The 19,121-nt window shown below is 42.4% G+C and overlaps 1 protein-coding gene across 1 annotated transcript in view; it reads left to right on the top strand.

Moving 5' to 3' along the window:
* The window catches only part of Cabin1 (calcineurin binding protein 1), a 147,688-nt gene continuing 128,567 nt past the window's right edge, over positions 1 to 19,121 (top strand). Inside the window, exons 1-4 of the mRNA XM_042666163.1 lie at positions 1 to 56; positions 8,583 to 8,655; positions 9,276 to 9,368; positions 11,757 to 11,870. Coding sequence (XP_042522097.1) covers positions 8,653 to 8,655; positions 9,276 to 9,368; positions 11,757 to 11,870 — 210 coding nt within the window. The 5' untranslated portion in view covers positions 1 to 56; positions 8,583 to 8,652. The remainder of the gene's footprint in view (positions 57 to 8,582; positions 8,656 to 9,275; positions 9,369 to 11,756; positions 11,871 to 19,121) is intronic.

Here is a 19,121-nt window from a genome sequence, read left to right as displayed (position 1 = left end):
CGGAGGTCGGGACGGAGGGGCCGTTGCCGTGGAGACGCCGGGAGAGTTCTCTTGCGGTAGGTGTGGGGGTGGCCCCGGGGTCCTGGCGCGGCTGGGATGTGACGTGGGGCGCGGGCTAGAATAGCTGCGGGCCGCAGATCACGTGGAGAGTGAGCTGGGGGCTTCTCGGGCACCCCCTGAGCCCCAGAAGAATAAGGGGGCCCGCGAGCCTAGGCGGGGCCTTCTACTCGCGCGGCTGGCCTCCTTTCTGCTCCCGCCCGCACCCAGAGGTGTCTGAGCACGGCCGGAGACTGTGTTCCTGATGACACCGGCTTTAGTTACTGATGGTTTCACGTCTGCGAGGTGCAAAACCCTTTTTTTCTCTTTCGTCCTTTCACTCACCTTCACAGAAGCCTTTCGAGGTGAGTGTTGATATTAGTGTCGTTTACAGGGTGTTCAGAGTGAGGCTGAGGCAAAGTTAAAAGATTTACTGAAGAGGCACCCAATGGCCCGACCCCAATCCAAGTGAGAATCTAGACCATTCTGCCCTTCTGGCTCCCAGGAGGAGGCAGGCCCCTGGTTAGACTCACCTGACAGTTCCCAGGTATCTGCACATTTATTTGGGGAACGTTTAACAATTCATAGCCTGGGTTGTTATTACAGGTCATTAGTGTGGAACGGTAGGAGTCCCATGTGGCTAACTTTCCTTCCTTCTATGTGATTTATTACTGTGGTTAGACATAGAATACCCTTAGAATGGTATCTTGTTTAGGGATCAGCAAGTCTTTTGCAAATATAATTCATGGTATTTCATGTGTTTTAAATGCAACAATATTTTTAGTAGGGAGGTATTGTGACTACAACCCGGTATTTCACTGTGACTACAACAAAGACAGTAGATAAGAGGGTGGTAGTATTCTACTAACATTTTTATTCTATGAATACCGAAATTGGAACGTTGCATACATATGTTGCAACATACATACGTTCCTGTATACAATCATTAAACACATTTTATTTTTTTCAATGACCTGCAGGTCTTTATTCTAGACTACGAAGGGCCATGTATTAAACACATTTTGTAAAATTATCTTCAGGCTTATATATGTGTATAGGAAGCATAAATAAATTCTATGTATCATTTTGTGTATGCAAATATTTCAATCTGAAATCTGAAATATCTCTGGTTCAACTTGCACTTAAAAAAATACAAACTAAGGCTTGAATTTAGGGCCTCATGCTTGTCTGGTTGGCCTCTCTTCCCCCTCCCCCCCCTCCCCCCCTTTCTCTTCTCCTCATTCCTCTTTTGTGCTGGTCCTTCCTCTTTTGTTCCAGTCCTAGGGCTTGAACTCAGGGCCTGGGCACTGTCCCTGAACTTTTTTGCCCAAAGCTAGCACTCTACTACAAGACCCACAGCTATACTTCCTGGCTTGATAGGATTACAGGCTTAATCCACCAGTGTCCGGTTCCAACCTGTACTTTTATCTTTCTTCTGTAGCTGGTTTTTGTCTCCTTCTGGGGTTTATGATGAACAGTAAATTCATGGTTACCATCCTTGAATTGCTTATACGTGTGATGATCAATGCATAATCTCAGATGGCTATTTGTTGTTTTTAAACTTTTAAAGGAATTTTAGGCATAGAGGAAAAACCACAACATTAAGTAGAATTTCCTATGTCCTGTACCCTGTTTTCCCTGGTGTTTATTTATTTTTTTCTTGTTTTTTTGGGGGGGGTTCCGGTCGTGGGGCTTGAACTCTGGGCCTGGGTGCTGCCCTTCAGCTCTTCAGCTCAAGGCTAGCACTCTACCACTTGAGCCACAGCGCCACTTCCGGTTTTTTTCTTACGTGGTGCTGAGGAATCGAACCCAGGGCCTTGAGCATGCAAGGCAAGTGCTCTACCACTGAGCTACCTTCCCAGCCCTTCCCTGGTGTTTATAACTTACATAATTATGGTCCATCTATTAAGAACAAGAAACTATATTGGTATTACAATGTAATTACACTACAGACATCATTTAGATTTTACCATGTTTTTTGCCAGGCTTCTATTTTTCTTCCTCCTCTTCCTCCTTCCCCCACTTCCCCCCTTCTCCGTTCTCTTCCTCTTCTTCCTCCCCCATCCTCCTCCTACTCTCTTCTCCCCTCCCCTCCCATCTCCTTTTCTCCTTCTTTTTCTTTTGTCACTACTGGGGCTTGAACTCTGGTCTTAGGTGCTGTCTTTGATCTTCTTCTTTTTTTTTTTTTTTTGGGGGGGGGGGGGTCTGGTCGTGGGGCCTGAACTCTGGGCCTGGGCACTGTTCCTCAGCTCTTCAGCTCAAGGCTAGCGGTCTACCAATTGAGCCACAGTGCCACTTCCAGCTTTTTTCTTTTTGCTTATGTGGTGCTGAGAATCGAACCCAGGGCCTCATGCATGCAAGGCAAGCGCTCTACCACTGAGCCACCTTCCCAGCCCTCTTTGAGCTTCTTTTGCTCAAGGCTAGAGCTCTACCACTTGAGCCACTACACCACTTCCGGCTTTTCTGAATAGTTTATTGAAGATAAGAGTCTCAGGGAGTTCCCTGCCCAGTTTGGCGTTGAACCTCAATCCTCAGATCTCAGGCTCTCGAGTAGCTAGGATTACAGGTGTGAGCCATTGGCTTAGGCTTCTATTTTCATTCCAGGATCATGGCCAAGATTTTGTGTTACATTTAGCTGTTTTTCTTTGGTTTACTGTAGTCCATAATAGTTACTGTGTCTTTTCTTGTCTTTGCTAGCCTTAATATATTTAAAGAATAATGATCTGTATTTTTATTTTTGTTTATTTACTGGTGAATACAGATTAGTGATTGTATTTATTTTGGGATGCTGGAATTGATCAGTTAATTTTCTCCCATTGGGGTCTGTCCAGTGATTGGATGAGGTTATGCATTTTTGGCCAGAATATTGCAGACATTTACTTTTGTGCCCTCGGTGTATTCCATGAGGGAGCCCATGATGTTGATATGTCATTTTATATGTAGTGTTTACTTTCAAAGCTTGCTTTGGTTGATGCCTGCCAGGTTTCTACACTAAAAAGTTACTGTTATACCCTTTTTAGTTAACATGTAGCTTGGAGGAAGTACTTAGAGAGGATGCATATTCTGATTTTCTACAAATTCAAGCCCACTGACCTTACCATACATTTGTGAATCTTTTGATATTTGCCTCAGAAAAATTTGCTATTCATTCTCTCTTTCCTTCTACATTTATTGATTGAAAATCTACTAAGGTGCATTCTCTCATTTGTTGATTTGATTACTTATTTGTATCAGCATGGATCATGGATATTGGTTTCATTCTTTGCATTAAAATCTATTACTATTATTATTTTGTTGTTTACTGCTTCTCCATTGTCTATTTAGAATGTTATTTGGTTTATTTCTGTTTCCTATCAGTGGACTACCATCACTTTTTTTCTTTTTCAGTAGTGCGACTTGAACTCAGGGCCTGGGCTCTGTCCCTGAGCTTTTCCACTGATGGCTGGTACTCTCACTTGAGTTACAGCTTCACTTCCAGCTTTTTGGTACTTAATTGGAGATAGGAGTCTCATGGACTTTCCTGCCCAGATCTAAACCTCTTGCATAGCTAGGATTATAAGCAGGAGCCACCGGTACCTGGCTCTTCATCACTTTTTTGAACTCTTTATAGCAATGTAAAGGTTTCCAGACTTATTTCTTTTTCTTTTTTCTTTTTTACAGCCTTAATCATGGAACCATACAGTTCTTTTTGTCTTTATTCAGTCAAGATACTGTTTTCCAGTTACTTAGGTTGGTTCTTCCTTGCGCCCTTCGTTTTTTTTTGGGGTGGGGGCAGGGGGCAGTACAAGGTTTGAACTAAGAATCATGTACTTGCTAGGCCGGTTCTTTCTCTTTTGAGCATTGCCCCAGTGCTCAATGTTAGTTGTAATAATGCTAAGTTTATTGTTAGTGCTACTATTTCATTTTGGGTTCCCTCACATTCTAGTTTATAGTTGTTGTTTGCAGTTTGAAATCAGGGCTTTGCTACCTTGATTTTTTTTTCTCCCTATCATGGCTGGCTACCACTTTAACCACACTTCTACTTGTAGAATTTTTTTTTTCTGGTTAATTAGAGATAAGAGTCTCTTTTGTTTGGATAATTATTATTTTTTTTTTTGGTCGGCCGTGGGGCTTGAACTCTGGGCCTGGGCGCTGTCCCTCAGCTCTTCAGCTCAAGGCGAGTGCTCTACCACTTGAGCTACAGCGCCACTTCCGGTTTTCTGGTGGTTTATTGGAGATAGGAGTCTCACGGTCTCTCCTGCCCGGGCTGGCTTTGAACCGCGATCCTCAGATCTCAGCCTCCTGAGTAGCTAGGATTACAGGAGTGAGCCACCAGCGCCCGGCTGTTTGGATAATTTTTATGTTGAGGCTGGCCTCAAACTGCAATCCTCTGAACTTTGCTTCTCAATTATATGCTCAAGCTACTGCACACTTCTTGTTTTGTTTGTTTTTGATAATAGCCACACTAGTGAGGGTGACATGATATCTCATCATGAGTTTTTTGTTTATTTGTTTGTTTGTTTTTTTGGTTGTGGGCCTTAAACACAGGGCCTGGGTACTGTCCCCAAGCTCTTCAGCTCAAGGCTAGTGCTCTACCACTTTGAGCCACAGTTCTACTTCTGGTTTTCTGTTGATTAACTGGAGATAAGATTTTCCTGCCAGGGCTGGCTTTAAACTGTGAACTCAGATCTGAGCTTCCTGAGTAGCTAGGATTATAGGTGTGAGCCACTGGCACCCAGCTTTACATGCTCTTCAGCTCAAGGCTAGCACTCTACCACTTGAGCCACAGTGCCACTTCTGGCTTTTTCTGCTTATGTGGTGCTGAGGAATCGAACCCAGGGCCTCATGCATGCAAGGCAAGCACTCTACCACTGAGCTACCTTCCCAGCCCCTCATTATGGTTTTTATTCATATCATTGCCTGATCATTCGGTGGTTACCGCCTGTCAACTCTTGAAATTAAAACTGTATCTCTTATGGTCCTGGAGTCACAAAGACAACTTAAGTTAAAGCACAGGCTTTGCTAGTTGTGTGTGGAGGTAGGAAGCATATGAGTTTTTTTCTTGAAAGAGAAGATTTGCTCCTTGCATGATGGCTTTATTGGTGTTCTGTCACTTATAAACACACACCCAGCTACTTACTACCTCAGAGATCTGATTCCTCAACTATCTCTGGGCCTTTGTCTTATTTTTCACCATAAAGATGCAGTTGGCATCTTAGTAGACTTGCTGAGATCTGGAGATGTACCTGCCAAACAGACATTGACTAGATTTGTCAATCTCTGACTTCTCCCTTGCCTCTGAAGAGTGGCAGGGGAGCAGAAGCAAGGCTAGTTGACTGGCATCATTCAGCTAAAAGTTGTTGAGAGCTTCTGAGAAGCTGCACAGTGTTGGTGTGACTTGGGGAGTCTTGACTGCATCTGCCCAATTCTGGGCAGAGGAGCTCCCAGTCTACTCAGGCCATACCATGTTGTCTCATTTTCTTTTTTTTTTTGGGTCAGGTCATGGGGCCTGAACTCTGGGCCTGGGCGCTGTCCCTAAGCTCTTCAGCTCAAGGCAAGCACTCTACCACTTGAGCCACAGCACCACTTCTGGTTTTCTGGTGGTTAATTGGAGATAAGAATCTCATGGACTTTCCTGCCTGGGTTGGCTTTGAACCATATCCTCAAATCTAAGCCTCCTGGAAGTGGCGCTGTAGCTCAAGTGGTAGAGCGCTTGCCTTGAGCTGAAGAGCTGAGGGACAGCGCCCAGGCCCAGAGTTCAAGCCCCAAGACCGACAAAAAAAAAAAAAAAAAAAAATCTAAGCCTCCTGAGTAGCTAGGATTACAGGCATGAGCTACTGGCTCCCCAGCTTGATTCCCTCCCACCCCACAGTCCTGGGGCTTGAACTCAGGGCCTGGGCTCTGTCCCTGAGCCTCTCTGCTCAAAGCTAGTTAGTGTTCTACCACTTGAACCACAGCATCACTTCTGGCTTTTTCTGTTTATGTGGTACTGAGACATCAAACCCAGGGCTTCATGCATGCTAGGCAAGCAACTCTACCACCAAGCCACATTCCACCCTTGGTTTGTTTTTCTTATGTGATACCAAGAACCAAACCCAGAACCTGGCACCTGCCAGGGCAGTGCTCTTCCATTGACCTACACTCCTCAATTAGTTTTGTTTTTTTAACACTGTAATAAAACATACAATAATATTTGCATTTTAAGCATTTTTCAGAGTACAATTCAGTGGCGTATGTTGACATTGTTTGCAGCCATCCCCATAGTCTATCTCCAGGACTGTTTTCATTTGGGATGATTGAACCTCTATCCTCATTAAACATTAATTCTGTTGACCCTTACAACCAGCCTCGGGTAGCCACCATTACACTTTGTGTGTGTATGTGTGTGTGCGCGCGCGCGTCAATAATGGACTTGAACTTGGGCCTCACTCTCTGGTGTGGCTTTTTTGCATACAGCTAGCACTCTACCATTTGAGTTATGATTCCAGCCCAGATTATTTGTTGGTTAGTTAGAGAGGTTTTTTTTTTTTTTCCTACCAGGCCAGCTTTGAATTGCCATCTTCCAGATCTCAGCTTCCTGAGAGACCCCTGGCCTCCAAGATGGAACTTCTTATGAGTTCATCTCTTGCCCTTGCGGATTTAATTGGGAGTGCCCTTTTCTTTCCTTGACTCCATGTCGAGTGTGTATCTCCTTCCTATCACTGCTGCATTTGAACGGCAGTCATCTTTTTTTTTTTTTGATGCCAGTCAGAGCCTAGGAACTGTCTCAGAGCTTCTTTTGCTCAAGGCTAGCACTATACCATTTGAGCCCTAGCACCACTTCTGTTTTCTTCTGTGTTTCTGTGTATGTGGTACTGAAGAATCAAACCCAGGGCTTCATGCATATTAAGCAAACACTCTACCACTAAGCCACATTCCGGGTCCCTTTTTTTTTCTTTTTCTTTTTTAAAAAAAGCTTTATTGAGCTGTAATTCACATGTGTATAATTCCCTATTTAATGTTTTAATTTATTAACAAAATGTGTAACCACAAATCAATTTTAAAACATTTTTATCACCCCCTAAAGAAACCCTAGGCCCATTAATAGTCACTTAGTCTTAGTTGTTTTCTTTGTTATAACAGAATTCTTGAAACAGGTTTTTGTTCTAGTTTTTGTTTTTGTGCTGGTCCTGGGGCTTGAACTCAGGGCCTGGGTGCCATCTCTGAGCTTCTTTTTGCTCAAGGCTAGTGCTCTACCATTTGAGCCACAGCACCATTTACCATTTGAGTCACAGCACCACTTCTAGCTTTTTCGGAGTAGTTTATTGGAGATAAGAATCTCATGGACTTCCTTGCTTGGGCTGGCTTTGAATCATGATCCTCAGATCTCAGCCTCCTGAGTAGCTAGGATTACAAGTGTGAGCCACAAACAATAATTTTTAAAGGATAATGATTTATTTTCTCTGATAGTTCTGGAAGTTGTTCAAGATTGGTTGGCTATGTCTAATAAGGGCATTTTGCTACTTTCAAGTCATGGTGAAAAGTGGAATGGCAAGCAGATCTGTACCAAAGAGACAAAGTGGGAGAGCCAGTCCTGTTTTGAATAGCACACTATAAAGTAATTCAGTAGCAGAGCACTTAATTCTCACTCCTACTAGAAAGGTGTTAATTTCTCCTAATGACCTAATCACCTGTTAGAGGCCTCATTACTTTGTAACACTGTTATTCAAACCATAGCATTCCCCAGCTCACTAATCTGCTTTGTCATATATTTGGAATCAGGTAATATGGTTTTTTTTTTGTGTGTGTGGCATTTAAATTAAAAAAATTATTATAAACGTGATCTACAGAAGGGTTATAGTTACATAAGTCAGGTAAAGAGTATATTTCTTTCTGGAAAATGTTACCCCTTCCTTTGCTCTCTCCCAGTTTTTCCCTCATGCCCCCATCCACAAGTTGTATGGTTCATTTTCAACATAGTATCCAGTGAGTACCATTGCTGCCTTTGTTTATCTTTTGTCTCGTTTCTGTGTGTATGGTTTTACTTAGCTTAGTAGTTTAATGGTTCCTCCATGTCATAGTACTTACCATACTTTTTCTCTTATGACTGAATAATGCCTTAGGTATACATACAGTATTTTATAATATTCCCTTGTGTGTACACACAACATTTTATTTGTCCATTCTTCAGCTTATGGACACTTAAGAGGTGCTTTCACCTCTTAAGTTTTCACCTCTTAACTTGTCATAAATAATGTTGCCATGAACATTTTGAGTAATGTGGGTATGTTTTCATTTCCCTTGGTTAGGTACACAGAGTGGAGCTTCTACCTTTCATGCTAATTCTTGTTAGCATTTTGAGGGCATGCCTGACTTCTGCAGCATCACATTCCCAGTAGCAACTTGTGAAATGCTAATATCTCTGCATTCTTGTCAATTCTGTCTTTTTTGCAGCCTTCAAACTGGCCAACCTGAGTCCAATTGTGTTTTTCTTTTTTCTATCGTATTTCTAAAACAGATGTCCTCTAGCACTGTGGTATTCCTGTTTGTTCTGAGCCCTTTCTCAGTCTGTCTTGTTCCTTCCCTAGATTTGTGGACTGGCACAGTCTTTCCCAGTGATGGGAAGTGATCCTCCGTTGTAGTGCTGAATCTCTGAATATGGTAAGGACAGATGCCTACCTATGGTGCTGGCACCAGTGGTGTTTTGATATTTTGCCCTTAGATGTGAGGGGTATTTTCTGGTGGACACTGAAAGCTCTCATTGTATAGCACATACCTTCCTAGGATAGGTTTGAATGATTGGCTGTTGATTTTGCTTGTGGATCTTACCACAGTTGTTGGGAGAGCACAAACTTAACATATTCTTTTGGAATTGTTTTTCTAGAATTGTTTTCTTCTACTGTGTTGGGCTCTTGCTGGGGTGTCCCCAGCCTCTGCCCATATATGGTTCATAGTGCCTGGGATGTGCTGCCCACACAGATTAGCATAGTTTCTCAGGCATATCCTATTCCTTGATTTTTTTTCCCCAGAGATGATCACATGTGGGTCATTTCCTTTAAAGCTTGTTTTGTTTTGTTTTGTTTTGAGATAGTCTTGTTACTTAGCACAGGCTGGCCTGAACTCACAATCCTCCTGCCTCAGCCTCCTGATTGCTGGTTTACAGGCATATGCCATCACATCTTGACCCCTTGTAGTTTTCAAGGTAGAATGGATTATATGCTGGAATGTAATTGTATTTCTGTGAAAACAGCACTTCTTTTTCCTCTAAACCCTACTCCTAGATTCGAATTGCAGCCTTAAATGCCAGTTCCACGGTTGAGGATGATCATGAAGGAAGCTTTAAAAGTCATAAAACCCAGACAAAGGAGGCTCAGGTATGTAACATCTCTTTAATGGTGCTTTAGGGGGAAATTCCATTTTGAAAGATGGCTAGTTCTCCATCTCATGTTAAAACTGTGTCCTGTAGGAGACAGTTATACTGAAGAGAAACTATATATATTCTGTGAGTGAATATGAAGTCCTGTTAGTTCCAGGGACTGCTTCTCCAGCTGAGGCCACCTTTCCATTCTTCGGGCAGGCTTCAGGGGTTTGCAAACCGAGGAAACAGTAGAATGTTTATATAGGCATGCTTTAAATTTCTCTAGAGTATTGCCTTCACTTGCAGTGTAATAAGACTCTTGAGAGGCACACCTTGCCTGGAATCTGGCTCCAGATAAGTGGAGGAGCCATGTTCAACTTTGCCTTTCTAGGATCTTGGTCATTCTTCTCTACCATGTTTCTCAGTAACTCTTCCATTTCAGCCAGCTTCCTTTCTTTTCCTCTTTTCCCCCTCCCCTCTCTTCCCTTTTCTTCTTCACTCCTTTCTTCTACCACTCACTTATCTGTTCATTTTTCCACCCATGCCATATTACAGCATAACAAGGGTTTGTTCTTATCTTTTATTTCCCTGGAATAAATATACATCCCCTGCCCTCTCTTATGGGTGAAATTAGGACAATTTCAGAGCTCTTTCAGAAGTGTTTTAATCAGCTATCTTTGGTCTATAGGGATGTCAGTGTGGTATAGTGGGGTTGTTGGAGGAAGTTGTCATTCTCTCCAGGGAATGATTAGGCTAAGGCAGAGTGTCTGGTAGAAAGCAGAGGAGGGAGGACATGAAGAAAAGAAATGTCCAAGAAGAAATGTACTCTTTACCTGACTTTATGTGCCTTTATGTAACTGTAACCCCTCTATACATGGACAACAAATTAAAAAAAAAAAAAAGAAAGCAGAGGAGGGCATGGAAAGGCTTAGTAGTAGTTAGATGTATGAGGCCTTGAGTTCAATTTCCACCAGGGAGGGAGAGGGAAAGACAGAGAAAACAAGAGATAGAGAAGCAAGGAGGAGCCAGGAGCTGGTGGCTCATGCCTTTAATCTTAGTTACTCAGGAAGCTGAGTTCTGAGGGTCCAGGTTTGAAGCCAGCCAAGGGCAGGAAAGTCCATGAAACTCTTTATCTCCAATAAACTACTCAGAAAAAGCTGGAAATGGTACTGTGGCTCAAGTGGTAGAGTGCTAGCCTTGAGCACAGAGAGGCTCAGGGATAGTACCCAGGCCCTGAATTCAAGCCCTAGGACTGGCAAGGGGGGGAGGGGTTGCAGAAAGGAGGGAAATAGGGAGGGAGAGAGAAAAAAAAAGAAAGGACAGAAACCACATTGAATTGGTTTACTCACAGAACTTCTGGCATTCAGATGTGTGGAGTGTTTTTCTTCCACCCCAACAGAATTTCCAGCTCCCTAGATACCAAGTAGTGTGTCCTGCAGTTCAGTTAGTTCTGATACGGATTACCCAGAGTTAATGTGCAACTCTACAAGTTAATGACTCAGCCCTGTAGACTTCCCTCACTTCAGGTGCCAATTGCAGGTATTAAGTACCAGGATATCCACAATTCTGTCTGGCTTGGCTTTAAAATAAAAAAAAATTCTTAACTCCTATTTTAGGTTTTATAATTTTCTAGAATGACTCACTTACCAGCTTATTAGAAAGGATACAATTCAAGAACAACCAAGTAGAAGGAATGCATAGGGCAAGGTATGGTGAGTACAGAGTTTGCATGTCCCCTCCCAGCACCAACTCAGAAGTACTCCAGATCCACCTATTAGTTTTTTTTTTTTAAATGGAAGTTCTGTTACATAGGTGTAATGGATTACATCAACAATGGTGAACACGATTTCAGCTCCCCTTTCCTCCCTGGAGGCAATGATGGTGTGCAAGTGAGTTCAAGCCCTCTACTCATTGCCACTAGGCCTATCAACAAGCTATCTAAGGACTCCAGTTACATGTCATCACCTTAACATAAACTCAACAGGAAACACTTGTTTCACCCTATCACTCAGGAAATTCCAAGGATTCAAGAAGCTACATCTGAGAAACCATGGGCAAAGCCCAAAACTTGACTTTTTATAATGCCATATATACTCCTTCTGATTGTCTTGGTTACTCTGGCCTATGTGACCACTATTTTGCTTTCACCTAGAAAGGGCTACTGGGTTCCTACCTTGGATGCTCTGACTCTCTGCTTTGGCTCTCTCTATTGTCTATGCTGTTGCCTAGACTCATTGCTGCCTGCATTGCTGGTGTCTGCTTGGGGGCTCATAAAGGGCTCTTCTAGTGATGATCTCAGGGGAAACGGGTTAATTCCACTATAGAGTGTACAACTGACAGTTAATGTGGCAATGAGTATTGCATAATTGGTTTAAAATGGATAAACATCTATCTTGGTTTGCAGGAAGCAGAGGCTTTTGCCTTATACCATAAGGCCCTGGATCTGCAGAAACATGACAGGTTTGAGGAGTCTGCCAAAGCCTACCATGAACTCCTGGAAGCACGCCTGCTTCGGGAGGTAAGTTCCTGGCTGGCTAGGCACTGTGGTGGGTAGCAAGTGGGCTCTGGAGCCCGGCTTTCTGGTTTTTACCTCTGCTTGTTCATTTCTTGACTGGGCAATCTTAGGAATTTTATTTCACCTCTGTGCCCTTCAATTTTCTCACTTGAGTATCTGCCTAGTTGGGTTGTTGTGAAGGTTGAATGAATCCAGTGAAACAGGAAGAACAATTCTTGTTAGAAAGTAAGTTCTGAGGAAGTGCTCTGATTGTTACTTAATCTTCCCAGCCACTCTGGCTCTACTTTACAGGTGTGGACAATGAGGCTTCATGAGATACTGGTGGCTTAGAGCCACTTCCAGAAGTGAAACATTAGAGACAAAATTGGTGCAAATTTTGGCAAATGCTATTTGAGTGATAGACCATGAGCTCAGGAAGTATATATGAACACCAGGGACTTCATTTTGATTAGCATACATTAATTGTATAAGATGGGGAAGGACTCATTATGACATTTCCATACATTCATATAATATATCCTGATCAAATTGATCCTTTCTACTACTTTCCCTTACTTCACTCACTCTCCAATTCTTAAAATAGTTTCAATAGGCTTCCTTGTTCTGTTTTCATTACTTGAACCGTGTTCATCTTCATCCAGTCTGTTAGCCTTCTTCTATCCTGCTGGTACCACATAACAGAGCCTGTTTCACTCTCCTGTCATTTTTTTTTTTTTTTTGTCAGTCGTGGGGCTTGAACTCTGGGCCTGAGCACTGTCCCTGAGCTCTTCAGCTCAAGGCTAGCACTCTACCACTCGAGCCACAGTGCCACTTCTGGCTTTTTCTGCTTATGTAGTGCTGAGGAATTGAACCCAGGGCCTCGTGCATGCAAGGCAAGCACTCTACCACTGAACTACCTTCCCAGCCCCTCTTTTTTTTTTTTTTCCCTAAGCTGTGTATTAATTGTATCAAGGGGTTTTACCATGATATTTCTCAGGTATACATGTATTATATTTTGATCAGAATAACCCTTTCCAGTCAGGTGCTGGTGGCTTATACCAATAATCCTAGCTACTCATATTGCTGAGAACTGAGAATCATAGTTAGAAGCTAGCTAGGCAGGAAGTCCATAAATGCTTTTCTCCAGTTAACCACTAAAAAACTGGAAGAGCTTCTTTATTAGCCTTGAGCAAAAAAAGCACTGGGACAGTACCAAGGCCCTGAGTTCAAGCCCCAGTGTGCACTCGTGCATGCATGTGTACACACGCACACACACACCCTCTCCATTGTTTTCTCTTTCCCTACTCCCAACCTCCTTATGCCATCTTTATTCACCCTCTCTTTTTCCCTCTACCCTCTTTCATCCCCCTCATAGAAACATGTTATATACACACACAGATGCACAGAATGTGTGTATGTATATATAGGTATATATACACATGTACGTGTCCATGAATATGAGTATCTTTAGGTCCAGGTTTCTTTCTTTTTTTTTTTTTGGGTCCGGTCATGGGGCCTGAACTCTGGGCCTGGGTGCTGTCTCTCAGCTCTTCAGCTCAAGGCTACCACTTGAGCCACAGTGCCACTTCCGGCTTTATTCTTTTTGCTTATATGGTGCTGAAGAATCGAACCCAGGGCCTCATGCTTGCAAGGCAAGCGCTCTACCACTGAGCCACCTTCCCAGCCCCTCCAGGTTTCACATATGAGTGAAAACAAAATATTTGGCTTTTTGGACTTGGCTTATCTCAGCATGATGTTCTCCAATTCCATCGGTTTTCCTGCTGATGACATTTTCTTTTTCTTAAACTAAAAACCTGATTGTTTTTATTTTATTTATTTAACTATTTTTTCAGTTTACCATTTGATTGAATTTCTTCTTTAAAAATTATTGTTGGGCTGGGAAGGTGGCTCAGTGGTAGAGCGCTTGCCTTGCATGCATGAGGCCCTGGGTTCCATTCCTCAGCACCACATAAGCAAAAAGAAAAAAGGCGGAAGTGGCACTGTGGCTCAAGTGGTAGAGCACTAGCCTTGAGCTGAAGAGGGGAGGGACAGCACCCAGGCCCAGAGTTCAGGCCCATGACCGGATCAAAAAAAAAAATAAATAAAATTTATTGTTAAGTACTTATACTAAAAGATTTTAGGGACTGGGAAAGTGCCTCAGTGGTAGAGTGCTTGCCTTGCATGCATGAGGCCCTGGGTTCGATTCCTCAGCACCACATAAGCATAAAAAGCCAGAAGTGGTGCTGTGGCTCAAGTGGTAGAGCACTAGCCTTGAGCTGAAGAGCTGAGGGACAGCGCCCAGAGTTCAGGCCCCACAACTGACAAAAAAAAAAAATAAAAAAGATTTCAATTTAACGTGCCTGTTTATGTGTACTTTGATAAAGGTCCCTCTCCATCATTCTTCCTCTCCCATCTATCCCATTCCCACCCATCTTATGCAGTTTTCTAGTTTCATTTTCACATAAGTACATTGAGTATTATGACTGTATTCGACTTCCATTCCTCTTCCTGTTTCTCCTCTCCCCTCTCATTTTTCTTTATGACTGCAATATTTCATGGTATATATGTACCCGTGTCTTCTGTATCCACAGTTTGAACAGTACTACAGTAAACATAGGTCTATGTAAGTAATTATATTTATATATTAACACACACACACACACACGCTCTCTAGTGATATGGCAAGTTATAAGTTAGGTCTATTTATAGCTTTTTGAGGACCCTCCATACTGATTTTCATAGGAGTTGTACTGGCTTTCTTCTTATCAACAATATATGAGGATTCTTTTCCCCTAGCATCCTTGTCAGCATTTATTGTTTCCTTTTTCTTTTCTTTTCTTTTTTTTGGTCAGTTGTGGGACTTGAACTCAGGGCCTGGGTCCTATCCCTGAGCTTTTTTCACTCAAGGCTAGCCACTTTGAGCCACAGCTCTACTTCTAGTTTTCAGGTGATTAATTGGAGATAAAGAATCTTATGGGCTTTCCTGCTTGGGCAGGCTTTGAATCTCAGTCCTCAGCCTCTTGAGTAGCTAGGATTATAGGTGTGAGCCACTAGTGCCAGGCTTCTTGTTTTCTTGATGATAATCATTCTGACTAAGGTGAGATGGAATTTTAGTATAGCTTTATTTTTCTGTTTACCATATTGGGATTTAAACTCAGGACTTTGTGCTTGCTCAGCTGGTACTCTACCACTTACGCCATGTCCCCAGTCTAGCTGTTTGTTGATTATTTTGGAAGTGGAGTCTTACAGACTTTTCTGCCTGGGCCAGCTTCAAACCTGGATCCTCTGAATCTCAGTAGTTGGGATTTTAGACATGAGCCAGCAACCCTTAAGTATAGTTTTGATTTTTATTTCCTTTATGGCCGGGAATGTTGAAATTTTATCTATTAGCCATTTGAATTTCTTCTGAGGACTTCTCAATTCTTTAGTCTATTAATAATATTATTATTATTACTGTTTAAGTTTTTGAGCTCTTTATATAGTCTGCATATTAATTTTTTATTGAGTAGTTGGTGGAGATTTTTTATTTTGTGGGTTGTCTTGGTTCTGTTCATTGTTTCTCTTGGTGAACAGAAACTTTTTAATTTGATGTAGTTCTATTTGTCAGTTCTTGTTCTTGCTTTCTGGGCAATTGGAGTCCTATTCGGTCTATTGAGAAAATAATTACCTACGCCTATAAATTCCAGAGTTTTCCCTATGTTTTCTCATAGTAGGTTTAAAAGTTTCAGGCAAAGTAAATGAAGTAGGGTAGGTTGTCAGGATGTTTTGGTTGTTGATAATATTGTCTTGGAACTAGAGACACAAGAATGGTGATCTTCCATTAATCAGTAGGAGTGAGTGAGGACCCAGAGAGAGAAAAAAATATTCTGTAATTACTAAGATTTAGTTATGCGCCAGGTGATGTGTCTATTTTAGGAGTGTGTGTTTCCTCTTAGCCCTTGGTGGAGGGGGTCTTTGGAAAAAGTAAGATTGAGTGGGCTTCCTGAGTACAGAGCTGATGCTATGTGGGTCCAATATCCAACAAGAGGCAAGGCAGACTTTCCACCTAAGGCTAGCTCAGGCTAGCCTTGTAGTCATAGGTATGTGCATTCTGTACCGATCCCATCTAGCCTTAAAAGATTGTATAGTGCTCTAACCCCTTGCTTATAAAACATACTCATTGCAAGCAATAGAAAAATAGAAAAGCCGGGCGCTGGTGGCTCACGCCCGTAATCCTAGCTACTCAGGAGGCTGAGATCTGAGGATCGCGGTTCAAAGCCAGCCCGGGCAGGAGAGACCGTGAGACTCCTATCTCCAATAAACCACCAGAAAACCGGAATTGGCGCTGTAGCTCAAGTGGTAGAGTGCTCGCCTTGAGCTGAAGAGCTGAGGGACAGTGCCCAGGCCGAGTTCAAGCCCCATGACCGACAAAAAAAAAAAAAAAAAAAGAAAAATAGAAAAAAAATAAATAGACAAGTTTCTTTGAACACTCTAAGTCATTTCTGTACTATTGTAATAAGATCTATATTTATTTATTTATTTAATTTTATTTTTTTCCCCGATCGTGGGGCCTGAACTCTGGGCCTGGGCGCTGTCCCTCAGCTCTTCAGCTCAAGGCTAGCGCTCTACCACTTGAGCCACAGCGCCACTTCCGGCTTTTTTCTTTTTGCTTATATGGTGCTGAGGAATGGAACCCAGGGCCTCATGCATGCAAGGCAAGCGCTCTACCACTGAGCCACCTTCCCAGCCCCTAAGATCTATATTTATAGTGCCAAAAACAATTGACATGAACCACAGATAATTCCTTAAGAAGTGACCAGGTTGGCTGTGGAATCCTAGAGGGCTTATTGAGGCTAGCCTTTCAGGGAAGATGGAGAGTGGTGGTAGGTATTGGTGGTTAGCAAGGTAAAGTCAGTTAACAAAGCCATCATGGTTAGGAGTTCATATGTTGCTGATTCTTCTTTCTGAAGTAGACTCATCTAAAATTATTTATACTGCACTAGTTTTAAAGAGACCAAAAGCACTTGTTATCTAGCACTAATCAACTTTCTCTCAGGGATCTTTTTATAGTTTAAACCTGATGGCAGTAGAAGATGTGAACAGGTTTCAATGTGAGTTTTTAGTCTTTTTCCTCTTTTGTTTTCCCCTCAATACATTTTTTTTTTTTAACTTAGGGCCTGTGCACTGTCCCTGAGCTTTTTGCTCGGGGCTAATGCTCTACTGCTTGAGCCGTAACTCCATTTCCAGCTTTTTTTTTTGAGATAAGAGTCTCAGATTTTTCTGTCTGGTTTGGCTTCTAATTACAATCCTCAATTCTTAGCTAGGATTACTGGTGCCTGATCTTTTAATTCTTTTTTTTTTTTTTCCCCCTCTCTTTCTCTTCTTTGAGACATTCTGTTGGTACGAAACTTGTTATATAGCCCAGGCTGGCCTGGAACTTGAGATCCTCTTACTTCTGCTGGGGTTCTAGGTGAGAACTACTATACTGGCACTTTTCATTGTTGATGGACTTCATAAAAGTCCCAGTGTAGGTTGCTTGGGTTAGTCAATGGGTACTTTCTGAGGGTGGCATGTCCTTGGGTCTTGCTGTTCTAACCAGTGTGAGAATGCTATCTGTTCTAGGACAAAGCTGGAATGTGTACCAGTTCCTAAAAATAACTTCTTTGTGCCAGTGAATTTTTCTGTTAGAAATTACTTTTGGAAGTAGAAGTGTGGCTTAAGTGGTAGAGGGCTAGCCTAGAGGGAAAAAGCTACGTGAGAATATGAAGCCCTAAGTTCAAGACCGAGTATCCCCACCCCCCAAAAAAGTTTAATAATTTGGAGAAGCATGTATTTAAAAGAATAGAGAAGACAAAACAATTTCCTCTTCACTCTGTGGCTGGGGTATTAGTTTTTAAATCAGCAATTTCTTAGAAGTGAGATTTTTCTAAGAGTTCTTGTAAAAGCTGTATTAAGGTGACTTCATAGTAAAGATGTTTATCATCTTTATGCTCTTTTTTCATATATTTTTATTGTAAAAATAGTGTACAGAGGGGTTACAGTTACATGAGTAGGGCAATGAGTACATTTCCTATAGAGCATTGTTACTTCCTCCTTTGTTTTTCCCCTACCATCCCTTCCCTCTCCATCTCCCCAACTCCTCCCCCACTCAGGGGGTCAACCTATATCCTTATTTAAGCATTTTATTATATCCCTTCCCCTCCCCAAATTATAAAAATGTATACACAAGATAGGAATAGGAGAATCTTTAGGGCTCCTTAACACAGGCCAAAATTTTCTTTTTTTTTTTTTTTTTGTCGGTCGTGGGGCTTGAACTCTGGGCCTGGGCGCTGTCCCTCAGCTCTTCAGCTCAAGGCGAGCGCTCTACCACTTGAGCTACAGCGCCACTTCCAGTTTTCTGGTGGTTTATTGGACATAGGAGTCTCACGGTCTCTCCTGCCCGGGCTGGCTTTGAACCGCGATCCTCAGATCTCAGCCTCCTGAGTAGCTAGGATTACAGGCGTGAGCCACCAGCGCCCGGCCCAAAATTTTCTTAATAGAGACCCAGAAACACAACAAATCAAAGAAAGATTGGACAAATAGCATTGGAAACTGCAGAGCTTCTGCATGGCAAAGGACATAGTTTTCAATAGAAAACCCATGGACTGGGAGAAGATCTTCACTAGCCATACAACGGACAAAGGACTCATATCTAAAATATACTTATAACTTTATGCTCTTCCATTTCATATTTACTTTTCATCTTCAGGCTAGGAATTATTGTCATTCTATTATAAAAGTTATTGAGACGTTAATTATTTAGTTGAAGTAATTATCGTCATGTGGTGTGCTACAGAGTTGAGAGTTTAGTCTCTTAATTCATTTTTTTTTCTTCTGTCGGTCATGGGGCTTGAACTCTCTCCCTTAGCTCTTCAGCTCAAGGGTAGTGCTCTACCACTTTAATCACAGTGCCACTTACTCCTTTTTTCTGGTCGTTTATTGGAGATAGCGTTCCACAGCCTTTTCTGCCCGGGCTGGCTTTGAACCACAATCCTCAGATCTCAGCCTCCTGAGTAGTTAGGATTACAGATGTGAGCCACTGGCGCCTGGCCTTTTCTTTCTTTCTTTTTTTTTTTTTTTTAAGCCAGTCCTGGGGCTTGAACTTAGGGCCTGGGCACTGTCCTTAAGCTTCTTTGGCTCAAGGCTAGCACTCTACCACTTGAGCTGAAGTGCCACGCTGCTTTTTCAGTGTATGTGGTACTGAGAAATCAAACCTAGGCCTTCATGCATGCTAGGCATGCACTCTACCACTGAACC

Source organism: Dipodomys spectabilis, unplaced genomic scaffold (assembly GCF_019054845.1).
Source record: "Dipodomys spectabilis isolate Male_0828 unplaced genomic scaffold, ASM1905484v1 ptg000363l, whole genome shotgun sequence".
Taxonomy (NCBI): Eukaryota; Metazoa; Chordata; class Mammalia; order Rodentia; family Heteromyidae; genus Dipodomys; species Dipodomys spectabilis.
This window is presented reverse-complemented; position numbering and strand designations above follow the sequence as displayed.